Source organism: Tachysurus vachellii, chromosome 3 (genome assembly GCF_030014155.1).
Source record: "Tachysurus vachellii isolate PV-2020 chromosome 3, HZAU_Pvac_v1, whole genome shotgun sequence".
Lineage (NCBI taxonomy): Eukaryota > Metazoa > Chordata > Actinopteri > Siluriformes > Bagridae > Tachysurus > Tachysurus vachellii.
In genome coordinates this window covers 29,210,297-29,227,296 of record NC_083462.1, presented here as the reverse complement: position 1 = coordinate 29,227,296, position 17,000 = coordinate 29,210,297, and the positions used below count along the sequence as shown (strand labels likewise).

Sequence of the window (17,000 nt, the reverse complement as noted above, 5' to 3'; positions counted from 1 at the left end):
TTTAAGATCTCACAACAGATGTTCAAACTTGATAAATCCATCACTTTAGCTGGGCATTAATCCCCAACTGAAGAAGCCGTCATTAGACCACTGGTGTAGAAAAGCAATGTGATCTCCACTAGCTATGAAAAAATCTCCAGCTTGTTATTTGTTGCATAAATAATAGAGAACATGTTGTCAGTCCAGTTGATTAATACAAATCATCTTGAATTGCTGACAGGCTTTAGTAGAATACACAGGAAATGTAATAGGATCCTGAAAAAAAGATGGAATGATTTAAGATCAGCAGTAATGTGGAATCACATAGGAAATGCAGAAAATATGATTATATTTATTTATATGTTATTGTTGTTATGATATTTACAAAAAGTGCTAAAAGAAAGAGACAAATCTTTTTTTTGATACTGATTGCTAAAAACAGTCAGACCTTAAGTTTTAAAATTAACAGAAGAATTAACATTAACTTAAACATCAGGAAGCTACATAAACATTATTCGCGTTTGTTTTCACATCTGTTGAGTTACTCACTTCAAAGATCCCTTGTGCATTGCAACTTAGATGCTCTAATCACAACTTGCTAGCTACTTTTTTTACTGTCAATCCCAGCACTGAATAATATTACCTGGGATATCTAGATCAACTTCACCAAAGGTTTGCATGTGCTACCTGGGGTTTAGTCTGGGTTTTCCAGTTTCGTCCCTGTGTGTGTGTGTTTGTGTGTGTGTTTGATTGTGCCTCATATGGCTTGGTACCCCATCTAGGTGGTTGCCTGACATAAGGTCCAGGTACCCCATGACCCTGTGTAGGATAAGCAATACAGAAAATTGATGGTTGTAATAAGTATACTACTAATTACAATTTCTACTCTATTCAAATGATGTAATCCAGATTAGTTAAGTGATATATTAATACCTAGCACATTAACTAAACCTGAGCCAACTTTTCAGCTAGATATCATCTAATATACTTTGCCATAATAAATAAACATGGACAAATGTCGTGTTGATGATTCATAAAGTTCACAGTTGAACAGTGCCCCCTGGTGGAGCATGAAAAGAGCTTTAAAAATGCACGCTCACTTTCTAACACCAGGCACACACACCTACTCTCTCTCTCTCTCTCTCTCTCTCTCTCTCTCTCTCTCTCTCCCATTTTCTGCCAATATAGTATCAAGTTTACATACTTCTGTGGTATTCTGTATTCTGTTAAAAGATTTTAAGTGTAATCAACATAAATGTGATAATGCTTCTGTGTGAAAATGTAGACATCATTCACACTCTAATTTACACATACTTTATTGCTTTATTTGTGTGTGTGTGTGTGTGTGTGTGTGTGTGTGTGTGATTTCCAGGCTGAAGAGGAAAGAGATGACATGGAGAGAGTGAAACTGGACAATAAGAGGATTCTGTTTAACCTGCTCCCTGCTCATGTGGCCCAGCACTTTCTCCTATCCAACCCACGCAACATGGTCTGAATGCACTCTCTGCAGAAACAGTTTCACACTTTATCCCACTCATTCACACCCCTGATGTCTCAACTTAGTTCGGAGCAATTTACAGAGGCAATTTACTGTATATACCTAATATTATTTTTGCCTAGCTGTTATATTATAATATACAATCACTTTCAGCATTTCAACATAACTCCATTACAACTAAAGGTTTTCTTGTTATTACAGAATTTAAAAAAAAAAATGCTTTTTACCAAATAATTTTGTCTAAAAGTATCACCCAATGACTAGTACCGTACATTAGCACAGATCTGTTTAAATGTCCCTGGTTCCTCACAGGACAGGAAGCAGCCATCTGATCATTTCAGTCAAAACAGGGTAAATACTATGACTGTGCTTTGACTCATCAGGCCTTGGAATAACAAACATAGCTTTGTTGTTTGAGCCTTTCAGTTGCAAATTTACAATGATCGACCATTTGTATACAACACAAGTCAACATTTAGAGTCAAAACAGCGCTACACTTCTGTGTGTTTATCTGTGTTCAAGTCTGTTGTTTACATTTGTATTAAGTCATTTAGTATAGACTCTCAACAGTTGAAGCAATACAAATGATATACCAAATTTATAAAGACTAGTAACATGGAAGACTAAAAACAAATGCTAATCTAGTGCTAGGGTGGAGTAGGTGGAAAAAAGAAATCACTACACTCTAAAGAGCCAGACCAATGAAACAGCAATTTATTGCATTTTGGGCATCATTTGACTTTAGAAACAGACATACAAGGCTTCCTGATTTGACAGGCCACTATGTAGTTCTGGATCAAGGTGCGGAGACAAAATGGTGCAGTGCTCTTTAATGTGTGGAATGTGCTTATGAAAAGCGCAGTGCTTTTTTATTTTTGTACAAACCAGCCAGGCTTCATTATTCTGAATTCTCTAGGGGAGAAAAAGCATATAAACTGAGATCAGCAAGAAGTGTATTGCAGCAGAAAATCTTGAAATAAGTCTTGAAAGCAGTTGAGCAGATTCAGTGGACAGAAAAATCATGAAGAAGAAAACATGCAGGAGTTAGTAAGTACATTTGGCAGGGATAAAATTCACAAGAATTCAGTATCACTGTAAAATCAGTCAGCGTTCTCGGCTTGACGCGAAAAAGTCTTTTTTTAGTCATTGGGAAGTTCATTTAACGTGAGACAATCCACTGTTTTTGTTAATCTACAGTATACTGGAACTCTCACTTCTTCACTTAAAAACTAAAAAGTATATATAGCAAGCAGAAAATTGTGTTGGCGTATGCCTGCATTCACATTTCCTGTCATGTACAGTATGAATCAGGTCTTAGTCAATTGCACACAGTCTATGATCTTCCAGCACGTGATTCAAGATTTGTATTGTTACTGTGTTTTGCTACAAGATGAAGGTGATATTTTTAGATAGATATCTAAACGTATATCCTCCGGCGGTTCTCAGAATTGAATACAAGGGTCACATGCATTAAACAAAGTGGCGGTTGGACCCTCATGTTACCCACCCACTAATCTTGGGAACTTATTGGTCAGGGTTTGTGCAGCTTATTTAGGATTGGGTGTGTCTTGAAAAACAAAGCAACGTACAGTTTGTGTGGCCTTGGCAGGAGGAAGGAGGAACAGCAGGACATGCGCCTTTTTGCTTGCATTCCCTCCCTCTTTGCTCACACCCCTCTCAGACTTCCTCTGGAACACTAATACCTAGTATTAGTGTATACCTACATACATTGAGGAACCATGTCACCAAGGAGCTAGGATCATACCATTGGGAACCTTTCTCAACTATTATTTATGATAAACTGTGTTCAGGGAATTGGGTCTCTCAAACAAGAGAAACTGACTCAATTGTTGGTCCCAGTCTTTGTTTTCATTCCAGGAGGTTCTCCACTTCTCCATCTTCTTGATCCAACTTCCAGTAAAAATGTGGTTCAAAACATATTTACCCTGCAAGAAACCTCGAGACACTTATTGTGGGAGAATTTGCTTCAGCCTCAAGAAAGAAACAGTGGCTCTGTATTATGTTATATATGTTATTATATTCCGGCTGCCAAGTAGAAAGGGCCCTGACATTATGGGCTGAGGAAGTTCGTCTTGAGGATGTTCGTCAAGGCAGAGGTTTTATGAAAGGGCATGGGAAACACAGCCGATTCACCACCTCGATCTCCTTACATTGTGGAAAGAAGCATTCCTTGTTGCCAGAGCAACAAATTATGCTGTGTTGTGAATGAGTTGGAACCATAGTGTTCATCTAAGATTTCAGATGGGGACATTTTTCTTCATCCCAGAAGGAAGAACTTACCATTTTATAAACCAAATTTTCAGATATTTTCTTACACCCACCCTGCTTGAGACTCACATCCTCCGTCCTTAGGCTTTTTGGCTGAATACAAGGAATATTTAGTCATGAGAAAATGATAGGGTGACCAAGCCAGATGTGACCATGGGACTTCTATAAAGTGAACACGCGTCCTAATTTTAGTGGCTATTCAGAAATTGACAAATTTCAAATAAATATTAACTAATACTTTTATATTTGATTGAAAAAATTCTTTCTGCCTCTTTAATTTTGTATCCCAGGTTTTCTATCACACCTTTATGCTGCTGCAGTTCCCCATGTCTCCACTGTGTAGTGATGTTGAAGTGCTTGCAGGTGTTATTAGGTGAAAGGTTAATACAGATTCTGCTGTGTTATGGTTGTGTAAATGTGTCATTTGTCATTAGTGTATTTGCTTTGCTAAATTTAAGTGCCATACCAAAGTCTGAACATTAAAGGTGTACTGTAATTGGTTTCCTTTTTCTGTAGTAATCTATAGGCTCCTTGGTATAACTGAAGGGTTAATATTAGTGCTGCTAGTTTCTATTGATCTCTATGCCTTTTCACAGGAAATGATGTCAACAAACATCCTGGAATTTTTTGATCACACAAACACACATGCACTCTTCCCATAGGACTACACACACACACACACACACATACACGCACACAGACCCAACTGATCTACTAATTTATTGTGAATTTTTTTATTCTAAAAATATAATTGCTTCACCTTCACCTGGAACTATACTAGAGCACAAAATGACTACTGTTACTGTATATAAGTCAGTACTTCCTGTTCCCTGTCTGTCACAGGACCTGTACTATCAGTCCTACTCTCAGGTGGGTGTCCTGTTTGCCTCCATCCCAAATTTTAACGACTTCTACATCGAGCTGGATGGAAACAACATGGGTGTAGAGTGTTTGCGGCTCCTTAATGAGATCATCGCAGACTTTGATGCAGTGAGTATCCCTCAGTCTCCCTTGAGCCCTCTTGTACAGTGTCCACATTTTTTTAAAAGCTTGACATCTTAGGGATAATAGACAAAGACCTACTTTGACAATTGTCAGTGATGCAGCAGTGAATATAGTGTCATTTTCATATATAGTCATTATAATACTTTACGCTGCTCTTTTCAATTGTAAAATGTTTGGAGATTTGTAATATCTGTTTAAGATAAAAAAAAAATAAAATAAAATTTTATATATATATATATATATATATATATATATATATATATATATATATATATATATATATATATATATATAAAGCGTTCAAAAATATGCATTTTCTGCAGAAAAGAAAATATAAAACTATATTTATGTATACAAAGTTAATTCATACCGACTTTCAGTTATTTGAGACATTTCTAGAGTTGCTTAGTTGCTTCTCTTTCTTCTTCTCTCTTTCTCTCTGTAGCTGCTGGATAAGGAGTGCTATAAGGATATTGAGAAGATTAAAACTATAGGCAGCACTTACATGGCAGCAGTGGGCCTTGTACCTACCACTGGATCTAAGGTACTCAAAGTATGCGTCTTTGTCTATGAATGAGCAAATAAATGAGAAGCAGAACTTAAGGAAAACCAAGCATGAAATAATACTTCAGTAACACATCCCAAGTATGAACTCAATTTCTGATCAATCGTATCTGAAATGCCAATTATTTATGGACAGTGTAGTACCCAGGAACATTTAGCTAGATTTTTTTGCTTGTTATTGATTAACATACTGTATCCTCTATATATACAGTTGTGCTCAAATGTTTGCATACCCAGAAAGAAATTGTTAAACATTTACATTTACATTTACAGCATTTGGCAGACACCCTTATCTAGAGCGACGTACATAAGTGCTTAAATCTCTATCATTGGATACATTAATGCTGGTTCACTAGGTTACATAATTATACAATTAAACAAAGTTACAAATAAACATTGCCATTTATTTGGAAAATATGACTGATAATGCAAAAGAGTTTTTTCTTATTTACGGATAGTGGTCACATGTTGTCATTATTTCTCACACGACTCCTTTTTAAAACCAAACAACCCTAATCAAAAGTTTACATATCCTTGAATGCTTGGCCACATTATAAACACACAGGTTGACACACAGAGGTTTAAACGGCTATTAAAGGGAAGGTTCCACACCTGTGACTCATTGCAATTGTGATTTGTGTCTGTGTATAAATAGTCAGTGAGTTTCTCAGCTCGTGAGGTGATGCACTGATTTGGCTGGATACTGCACCAAGGGGAAGTCGAAAGAACTGCCAATGGACCTGCGGTAGTTGAACTTGTTAAGAACTATCTTAACACTTGAAAATTCCAGTCAGTACTGTTCAAACTCTGATAAAGAGGTGGAAAATAAGAGGTTATGTTGATACTAAGCCTCAGTCAGGTAGACCAAGAAATTTCATCGACTACTGCCAGAAGAATTGTTTAACTATGCAAAGAAATACCCACAAACAACTTAGAGAGAAATACTTTCTGCTCTGGATAAAAAGTGGTGTTGTAGTTTCAAGGAGCACAATAAAGAGGTACTTGAACACAAATAACCTGCATGATTTCCAGGAGAAAGCCGTTACTGCGCCTTGCCATAAAAAGGTCTGCCTTCAGTACACTAGACAGCACATAGAGTTATATATATATATATATATATACACGTGTGTGTGTATATGTGTATATATATATATATATATATATATATATATATATATATATATATATATATATATATATATATATATATGTATATATATATATATATATATATATATATATTATGGATCTCTTATATTTTGGCACAGGGAACCATTCTACAGCATGAAAGCTGCACATGGTGCGCTCTTGGATGTTCCAACATGACGATGATTCAAAACACAAAGCAAGGTTGACTCTCCAATGGCTATAGCAGAAAAAGTTGAAGGTTCTGAGGAGGCCATCATAGTCTCCTGACCTCAGCATCACTGGGCCACTTTGGGGAGATCTCAAAAGTGCAGTTTGTGCAATACCAATAAAAAATGCACAGGAACTGGAGGAATGGGCAGAGAAACCACTTGAGAGAATTAAGGACTTCATGCACAATTATTACAAAAGACTGCATGCCATCATTGATGCTAATAGGGCAATACATGATATAAAGAACTAAAGTTATGCAAAGTTTTGAACAGGGATCATTTCCTTATTTTCTTTTTTGTTATGCTTTGTTTGACAGTTGTGCCATTCTGTTATGCCTTACATATTAACTTCCTATAAGAAATAAAATAAATTTGTTTTGTCTTCTTGCTCATGTTTTTATAAAAAAAATGGAGCATATCTTACAAATTGTCTCAAGGTATGCAAACTTTTGAGCGCAACTGTGTGTATATATGTGTGTACGTACATCCATCAAATGCTATTTTAGCAGAATAAGTAAATTTTTAAATGTTATAAAATAAATCACACAACATGACACTGGCCTTCTTGAAATTATATTCTTGTTCATCCTCATTGTCTGGTAGCTCCACCCATCTTCTTCTACATAATATCGAGTATGTGAAGTGTCCTACATTCTACACTTCATTATTTTATTGAAAAAAGTGCATCATCCGGCTACTTGAAGTACACTTCTTCTTGTTGAAGTTTTTAGTTTTGGACAAACTAGTCAAACTGTGCATAAGTGTACGATTTGTGACACACCTCTAATTATAGTATCTTGGCATTTTATTGATTAAGTCCTCATTAAAGTAATTATATGACTTTCTTATTTGTGTCATAATAAATACTTAATAGTTGCTAGTGGTTAATGTTCTTTAATAAAAAGAGCAAGCCTGATAAAGGGCAGTGTTAGATCTAATAATATCCCATAAAATACTTGCTTAGAAAACTAAATCACTATAAACCATTTTTAAATGACACTTTAAAACTGTAGAATAGCTTTCAGTGTATCAAAGTGTATCTAATGTAAACTTAAGTCTATATTGTATTCTGTCTCCCCCTGAAAGGCCAAGAAGTCCATTTCTGAACATTTATGCACAGTGGCCGACTTCGCAATAGAGATGTTCAGAGTTCTAGATGCGATAAACTACCAGTCATACAATGACTTTGTGCTTCGTGTGGGTGAGTAAATCAACACTCTTGAATAAGCAATGCATATGTGTGTGTGAGAGAGAGAAAGATGGAGAGAGAGAGAGAGAGAGAGAGAGAGATGGAGAGAGAGAGAGACTTTATTAGGACACCGGTACCCCTGCACATTCATGTAGTTATCTAATCATGTGGCAGGAGAACAATGCAAATAATCAAGCAGATACAGGATTTGTGTCATTGGACAGGGTATGGCTGTTGGTACCAGATGGGTTTGAGTATTTTACAAAATACATAAATCTATGGTTTAAGTATTTCATAAACTACAGAGAGTTTCAACATTCTCAACAAATCTCTAGGGATTTCAACAGTCTTTTGAGTTTACACAGAATGGTGCAGGAAAATGAGCAGATTGGTTTGAGCATCCAGGAAGGCTATTACAACTGTGGTGAGCAGTAAAGCATCTTAGCATGCACAAAGCATTGAACCTTGCAATGGATGTGGTACAACAGCAGAAGAACACTCAACACTCCTGAAATCTGATGCGGTTTGCTTCTGAGATGCTTTTCTGCTTGTTGTAAAGGGTAATTACTGTATTTGAGTTATTGACTTCTTTGAGGCAAGGATGGGTTACTCCTGATTTTTTTTCTGGTTTTATCCATGCAATAGAAAGAAATTCTATATTAAATGTTTATACACAAAAAAAATTCTATAAAGTCAATATTTGGTCTGACAACCCAAATTGTCAGGGTTTTTTTTTTTTTTACCAATATGGTATATAAAACAAAGACATATGTGTGAATGTGTATGTGTGGTATGTGTGTAGGAGAACTATACTGGCCATGCACAGGACATCCTAAGAACATCTGCAGGATACATACAACAATACACACATTCATTTGCTGACGTTTTTCCTCTGCTCACATCTTCTCAGAAATATCCATAAACATTTATGACTCTTCAACATCTCTCTCTCTGTCTCTCTCTCTGTCTCTCTCTCTCTCTCTCTGTCTCTCTCTCTGTCTCTCTCTCTCTCTCTCTCTCTCTCTCTGTCTCTCTCTCTCTCACACACACACACATAAAACACACATACACCATACTAACTCTAAACTCAGTAACCTAAAAATATGAAAATAAACTTAATTTATTAGTTCATTGTGATTGTGTTTGATCAGGCATTAATGTAGGTCCAGTGGTTGCAGGAGTTATTGGAGCCCGAAGACCTCAGTATGACATCTGGGGAAACACAGTGAATGTGGCCAGCAGGATGGACAGCACTGGAGTACAAGGCAAAATCCAGGTAAAATACATAAACCCTTAAATATGTTGAAATTCAAATATAAAGCGTTAAAACACAATCCAGTGCTGTTTTGGTAGGTGACTGAGGACGTCTTCCGCCTCCTCTCTGGCCAGTACCGCTTCCTATGCCGTGGTCAGGTCAGTGTGAAAGGCAAAGGTCAAATGCTTACCTACTTCCTAGAGAGCTTGTCTGATGAAGGCCCTCTCCAATCCTGCTCCCAGAGCCTGGAGCACCGGGAAAGCCCCTGTATCCAGACCAATTTGAGCCACGCCCCCACTGCGAGCAGTTATGGGGTCAAAGCACAGAATGTTGGGCCTGGTCCCACCTCCTCAAAAAGCAGCATCCTTTACCTGCCCTCTGTCTCTGTAGATGTGGAGATGGAGGTGTGACTGATGAGGAGGCATTATCTATGGCAACCAACCAGTCTGTGAATATAAGGGGAGTGAGACATGAAGGAATGAGGTGGTGAAGGAGGACACAGAAGAAAACACTGGCACCGAAACACTTGAGAACAAAAATGAGAGCGATGCATGACGGAGAAACCAGAAATCCACAGGGTGACTGTGATGTTTAAACGAGATGAGAGACAGACATTTAAATCTCTCATGCAGAGAATAACCCACCTCCCCACACAAATACAAACATAAAGAGCAGATTTGTCTATTTGTGTGTTTGTGTGTGTGCGTGTGTGTGCGTGTGTGTGTGTGTTTGATTTAACGAGTCTTCCTCAGTCTAGCTAGATATCAGGGGCTCCAAAAGAGGAGCATGTGTTTTACCATAATGGCAGCTTCACACCAACAAAGGAGCTACACACACTCCGCTGTGTGTGAGTTTGTGTGTATGTTTGCCTATGAAAATAATAACTAATGGTAGGAAATTAATGCCATGGCATTAACCATTCAAAGCACGTGTATGCAGTGGGGACCAAACAGTTATCATTTAAACAGCGCTGTATTTTAAATGTGTGTGTGTTTGAGTTAGCATGTGTAAAACTGGCAGGGAGAGTATTTATAGGAACATAGTTCCAACTATGAAACCAATCAATGCCCATGGTATGACGAGGGAAGAAAATCCTGTTGGTGTTCTGTTTAGTCTGTGGTAAGTTTATGAAAATGTGAGGCAATTCACAACCTGTCTTGATGTAGAAAAAAAATTCAATCTCTGATTTGTATCCTTCAAAGTATTTCTTGTTGCCTTTTCGAGTGAACTGATGGAATAAGTGACTGAACAGATGATCTTGTAAATATTGTCCTGTTACCATTAACAATAGGATAAGACGTGGGTTCCAAGCATCAGTAAAGTAAAGCTGCTAACGCTTACACACTGGTGTTCGGAGTAGGAACATTCTTGACGTCAGTGTACACTTCCTGCTGCTCTTTGACCTTTTACTATGACGAAGATTTTGTGTCTGACACAAACATAAACACGGAACAAGCTTTTGACTTGAATATACATCTTACACGCTAAAGGTGTTGGTGTGTTCCCAGAATCCAGAACAGTACGTGTGAAATCAGTATGTGAAGCAGTGGCTTAGCTGTTAATAAAGAATAAAATGTACGATATCAGCTGCAAGAAACTTAAGTGTCTACTGGGGATAATAAGCAGCTTTTTATAAGTTTGAAAATAGCTCACATGGCTTGTTCTTATTTGTGGAAACAGTTGTGATATTTGTTCTATTCAGAGTTTCTAAGTAGGCTAATGCTCAGCTGGATCTTGCTAGTGCTGGTGGCAAGGGGATTTAGACTTGTGCTTGCAGAAGAAGGAGTGCTAGCATAGAAAAAAAACTACATTGGATTTAAATAGTGGTGGTTGCTGTCATACATACTCAGAATATATGGATTTCCATGCATTCAGGGTATAAAAAGGGCCTCTGACATTTTGGTTTCTTGGGCATAAAGTGTATTTGATTGGATCAGTTAGTATTTAATATTTATTTTACTAGATATTTTTTTCATTTCTTGGTGAAATGTTACTGTAACTTTGATATTTCTCCAAATATGCCTAGAGAATGAAGTTGGCTTCAAGCTTGCTGTTCTGCATGTCCCTCTTCGCATGCCACAGTTCTACCTTGTCTTGTTCTTTTTGCTAATTGCAATGTGACTCTAATGCATGACTAATGCAAAAACCTGAACAAAAAAGGGTGAAACATGTAATGGGTAACTATTTAGAAAAGGCTTTTAGTTGCACGGCATGAATGTAGAAGAGTGGCCTTTTGTTCATTTTTTCTGTGTTTATGGTCTCAAACCTTTATTGACAGCTTGTCTGCTTTTTTTTCTCCATGCATGGTGCTGTGAAGTGTTGGAGAAAGCTTGGGAGTTTTGTAGCATCGCTGCCTTTTTTGGCTCTTGAGGTGACTGCCTTCTATCCAGGGGTTGTTGGTTTGGGTGTATTCCTTTGTGCCAACACATTTTGTTACCAACATATCAATTCCAGTGTTATATTGTAGCACAATTTTGTGATATTGTGTTTGATTCAACTTTTTAAAATAATACAGTTTTATAAGCGCTCGATCCATCAGAAGTACAGTTATGGCTTCCTGTAAAATGTTGGGGTTAGATGTTTCGATGTTGGGTGTCTTCTGGGGTTTGGAGAAGTATATTTTCTTGAATATCCATTAGTGATACATTTATGGGTTACTTAGTGACATAAAACAAGGTTCTATAAGCATATAAGTGGACACAAAATTACACTTTGAGCATTGTTGCACTTCTTGTAGTCAACAACATGTGTTCATCCCAAAAGTGAAGGTTTTAAAATCAAAATAAAACTGAGCAATCCAACATAATTTCATCTTTCTTTATGATAAATGTATATAAAAACCATAGAAAAACCAAACTCTTCATTTTATCTCTGAATATGCCTAGATCAGAGTTTATGATCGAACAAATGTAGCCACATGAAAAATGATCTATTTTCTATATATAAACTACGGTGGCCTAATATACTGTCATGCTAAATATTACAACTTTAATAATGCATAAAATGTTCACAGTAAACACCCTAGATTTTCATGTTAATTAGATATTTTCTTATATGATACGGGTTTAAAATATTACATGTATGGAATCTACTGCAGAGTAAACTGAAAGTATTTTACTTATAACCTTAAATATATGTGCTATATTTTGGGGTTGCAATGTATTTATTGCAATGTTGATATATGTGAATGTAAATTTCATATTGAGAACTTTTATACTTGTGTTTGCACTGTTCTGGAATAAAATGACAATGACAGACTAAGCTGGAGTTCGGTCTGTTTGGGTGTTTCTGTATTTCATGTGTCACTGTGTCATTGCACCCTGTTTGTGTGGTCAAAGCTGTGTCCTTGAGTATGTGATTGTATACAATAAGTGACCATTGGACCTCAGGAAAAACAAGTTGAGCAAGTGTCCCAGACTTGAGCACCACATCCAGCAACAGCTATAACCCTAGTCATACATTGACATATCTACATAAAACTTTTATTGAAAAGTTTTTATTGAAAAACTATTTTATTGAATAGTCTATTGTATAGACTTTTTCTGCCATATAACCAGGGCCACTTTAAATGGTCACTTGCAATGCATGTACAGTACACACACTGATTAGCCATAACATTAAAACCACCTGCCCCATATTTTGTCAATTTTCATTGTGCCGCTAAAATAGCTCTGACCCGTCAAGGCCATGCTCCACAAGACTTCCAAAGATGTGATGTTGTATCTCTCACCATAAGTTAGCAGCAGATCCATCAAGTGCTGTAAATTGTGAGGTGGAGCCTCCATGGATCAGACTTGTTAGTCCAGCACATGCTAGTGATGCTTGATCGGATTGAGATCTAGAGAATACGAAGTCAAGTCAGATTGTGCTTCAGTCCATTCCTGAACAATTTATGCAGTGTGGCAGGGAGCGCTATCCAAATGAAATAGGTTACTGCTATTAGGGAACAGACTTGTTATGAAGTGGTGTACTTGGTCTGGAGCAATGTTTAGGTAGGCATCAAAGTAACATCCTCTTGTGTGCCAGTACTCAATGTTTCCAAGCAGAACACTGCCCAGAACATCACACTGCCTCTGACCATCTTTGAATTATTCTCAGCGTGCATCCTGGCCCCCTTACGCACAAGTCCAAAAGAAAACATGATTCATCAGACCATTCCATCCTCTTTCGTTGCTATACAATCCAGTTCTGATTCTTACATGCCCATTTGTAGGCACCTTTGGTCATGGAAAGGGGTCAGCATAAGCACTCTGACCTGTTTGCAGCTATGCAGCCCAATACGCATCAAGTTGTGTGACCTTTCTATCATTAGCCAGTATTCACATTTTCAGCAATTTCCTTCTACAGTAGCTCTTCTGTAGGATTTCACCAGACTATCCTTCAATCAACATGTGCATAGATGACTAGGTGCCTATGACCCTGTTGCTCCTTTAATGAACCAGGTAAAATATAAGCCAAGTTTATGCCACAATGACAGAAGAGGCCTTTGGGGGAATTCTTGTGTTGTTTTTGATAAGCTGTGGTTAATGTGCTGCCTGCTGTGACACTGTTCACAGGTTATCATTTATATTTATCACCATTGTCAGTCATGGAGACCTGCCCCTGGAGAGGTGTGAGGCCTCTGATTAGATAGTTGGATAATTACATGAGTTGGTAGGTTCCCTAACAAAGTGCTCAGTAAGTGTGCAAGCGTACTCGTTCCTGTGGAAGATATGCCGCTAGTTTATGGGCATTAGACTCCTTAGGGCATATCCAAATAAATACGGTATCTGCTTACTTAGTGTTTCTCCATAGAACAGCACAGCTCAGCAACAAACCAGAACCTAGTGTGTGTGTGTGTGTGTGTGTGTGTGTGTGTGTGTGTGAGAGAGAGAGAGAGAGAGAGAGAGAGAGAGAGAGAGAGAGAGAGAGAGAGAGAGAGAGAGAGAGAGAGAGAGACTTTATGAATGGGGAAAAGTTATCTGGAAGTTACTGGATGGATACTTGACAGATGCATCATTTGTAGTGATAGATGAATTTTCATGGATTATAGTCAGATCATAGGGAAGAAACTCAGTTATTTTTCTTACTTTACTTTAGATGTATTTAAGCACGTCTTCCCTGTGATTCATGGAAAATCTGAAATCTTTTAGGGCCACTCCAGGAATGACTTCCTCTTTTGGTCTCCTAATTATCTATGCTTTTGTTGCGTTTTACAATTCCTGAATGAATAAGCAAGAAACTTTGGCAGATAGCCACTGCTACTGAAGATTTTAGTTCAATTAAAAATAAAAAAAAAAAGTTTCTTGAGCCAGAAACTAATCTGGAAATCTGTTTGACTTTGATCAATCATTAGTGTTTACTATTTTTAGCTCTACTAGTATATCTTGGCTCAGCACCTACACTACCTGCCTAAGATGAATAACCAAACTAAGCATGGGTAAGTAGTATGGTGTGGCTCGTGTGGCAGTGGAAATAGCGATAAGAAGGATTATGGGTAATTTGCCAAGCTTTGCTGCAGCAGCCAGCATCAAAGTGAAATTAGACTTTATCAATTGCTGTAATGTTTGGGCCTTTGTTTTTACAACCTCATGAAATTTTATTTATCAATTTATCCCTGTTTTATGAATGTAATACAGGGCATATTAAAAATGTGAAGAATTAGTGGTAAAACCTTCATAATCTTCATAAATACATACTGTGTAAATGCTTTAAAAATATGAGCTTTAATTGAATACGAGTCTGTTTTTTTGCATGTCCAGGTTTGTGGCATTTGAGAACATGGAAGGTCACTGGAAGGCTGCAGTTCCGGAATAATGTACCCATTCCTTTTTTCCTGTACGTTGATGCAGCTTTCCGGCCGGAAGCCAGCTTTCCCAGATCCCGAAATACAGATTCTTATCAGGCTGGTGTTAGCACACTGCATTCTTCCACAGGAAAGAAATGAACACAAAATATCCGATTCTGTTTTGGATGCTGTGAGAAATAAGAAAGTAAAAAAGGCACACATGCAAACACACACACACACACACACACAAAAAAAAAAAAAAAAAAAAAATCTTCTGGTCATGACAGCATGACAATAACTATAATCTCTGAACATGTTTTAATGCTTAGGTGTTACCTTGTAGTGTTTATTTTCATCCATTATAACAACAAAAAAAAACAAGCTGTGTATTATGTAAAAAACACACACACATACACACGCACACACTATACACTATACACATACACACACGCACAATAAATTAGGGTCTGGTAAAGGGAATTTTCCTTTGAACTGTGTAAGAGTGACAGGTCTGGGCCTGTATGGCTAATCCCAAGACAAGGATTAGCCATGCCATCATCATGTAACTGAAACTAAGCAGTAAATCTGCCATAGGGCACAGATGAAGTCTAATTATCTTTCACTTACAGAACCTTCAATTCTTTTCTGTCTTTATCATTGTTTTTTTTTTTTACTGGAAACAGTAAAGTGCTTCCTTTTCATCCCACGTGAGTGTGTCTGTGTGTGTTTGTATATATGTGGTGCACATGGAGATGAGTAGAGCGTAGGAGTGTTTAGGAGTGTTGTCTCAGGCCTCAGGTCTGGACATGGCTAATGATTTCCCCTTACCTACAGAGATGACTGGCATTTACAAAGCACAAATATTTTGTTAGCCGCTTTGCTTTGAAGCCAAGTATCAGGGCAGGAGAAGTGTTGCCCAAGAGTGGAAAAAGTTGTTTGTGATTGCCATGTTTACAGTTTGTGAGTGTTCTATTAATGACAGAGTGTGATTCAATATTTTGAGCAATATCTTCTGACAGATGAAAACCAATCTACACTCCATATTTTGGTGTTGTGCAAACCAAGTAGAGGTGAATGACCTCTTCTTTTAAATGGGTGTTTGTGTTGTGAACCTAGTGTAGTTTATGTTTGTGTGTGTGTGTTCTACTGTATCTACCAACCAAGTGTTACACACTATAGCCATAACTTGCATGCATTTATAATCAAACATAAACCTCATAACATTTAATTATAACTTCAATTGAGTGCAATAGCTTTACTTAATAGCTTTCACTTTAAAATATATATAAAATAACGAATGTGATTTAGCATGATCGATGCGCAATTTACTATTTTTTTTAATCTATTTATTTAACATATATATTTGTTGTTGTCGTTGTTGTTGTTGTTTTTTCAGATGTTCCGTCTTTGAAAGAAGTAACACAAATGATTAAGAATATTGACATATTTATGTTTCTGTGTGTAAATCTTTATTTTTGTCTGTGAATTTTATTTCACCTAACATTATATTAGTTGTTATTTTATTTCAGTTTCTGTTTGTTAAATTATAAAGTTGCAAAAATCCACCAGCAGACAAAAGGAAATAAAAATGCCGATGTTTACGGTGAGAGGTGCAACCTGTAAGTAACTGGATGTTTCTTATCTTACCATAACACTCATACAAAATAAAAATAAATCACTCATCAATTCATGGTCACAATCCAATACATATCATAATATGACTATTAATATTAATAATATACATTAACAGCATAGCAGGATCACCAGGAACAAGTGTAGAGGAAAACAGGGTCCTCTAAGCTAACAGGAATTTTCGGTTAGAGTTGCTCAACGGTGACTGTTAGGGAGTGACATACAGCAGCGTCAGTGTAAATACGCAAAAACAAAGACAGCAGTGTGGGAGGAAAGATGGGGCTTTCCATCACAGCTATGACATAAATTCTCGGTGCTACGGTGTAATAATCGTGTAATAATTGTGTAATAATTGTTTTTCTTCTATAGTTACATTACTTGCAATGTAAATTAACATACAGAGGTTGAAACCCTTATAATTTATATGGTAGAAGATTGTCCTTGAAGACATTATGGAAATTAAG

At 37.1% G+C, this 17,000-nt stretch overlaps 1 protein-coding gene across 1 annotated transcript in view; it reads left to right on the top strand.

The window, feature by feature from the left end:
• The window catches only part of adcy1a (adenylate cyclase 1a), a 43,552-nt gene extending 31,173 nt beyond the window's left edge, over nucleotides 1–12,379 (top strand). Inside the window, exons 16-21 of the mRNA XM_060865112.1 lie at nucleotides 1,352–1,468; nucleotides 4,610–4,756; nucleotides 5,217–5,315; nucleotides 7,780–7,894; nucleotides 9,034–9,158; nucleotides 9,236–12,379. Coding sequence (XP_060721095.1) covers nucleotides 1,352–1,468; nucleotides 4,610–4,756; nucleotides 5,217–5,315; nucleotides 7,780–7,894; nucleotides 9,034–9,158; nucleotides 9,236–9,547 — 915 coding nt within the window. The 3' untranslated portion in view covers nucleotides 9,548–12,379. The remainder of the gene's footprint in view (nucleotides 1–1,351; nucleotides 1,469–4,609; nucleotides 4,757–5,216; nucleotides 5,316–7,779; nucleotides 7,895–9,033; nucleotides 9,159–9,235) is intronic.
• The last annotated feature ends 4,621 nt before the right edge of the window (nucleotides 12,380–17,000 follow it).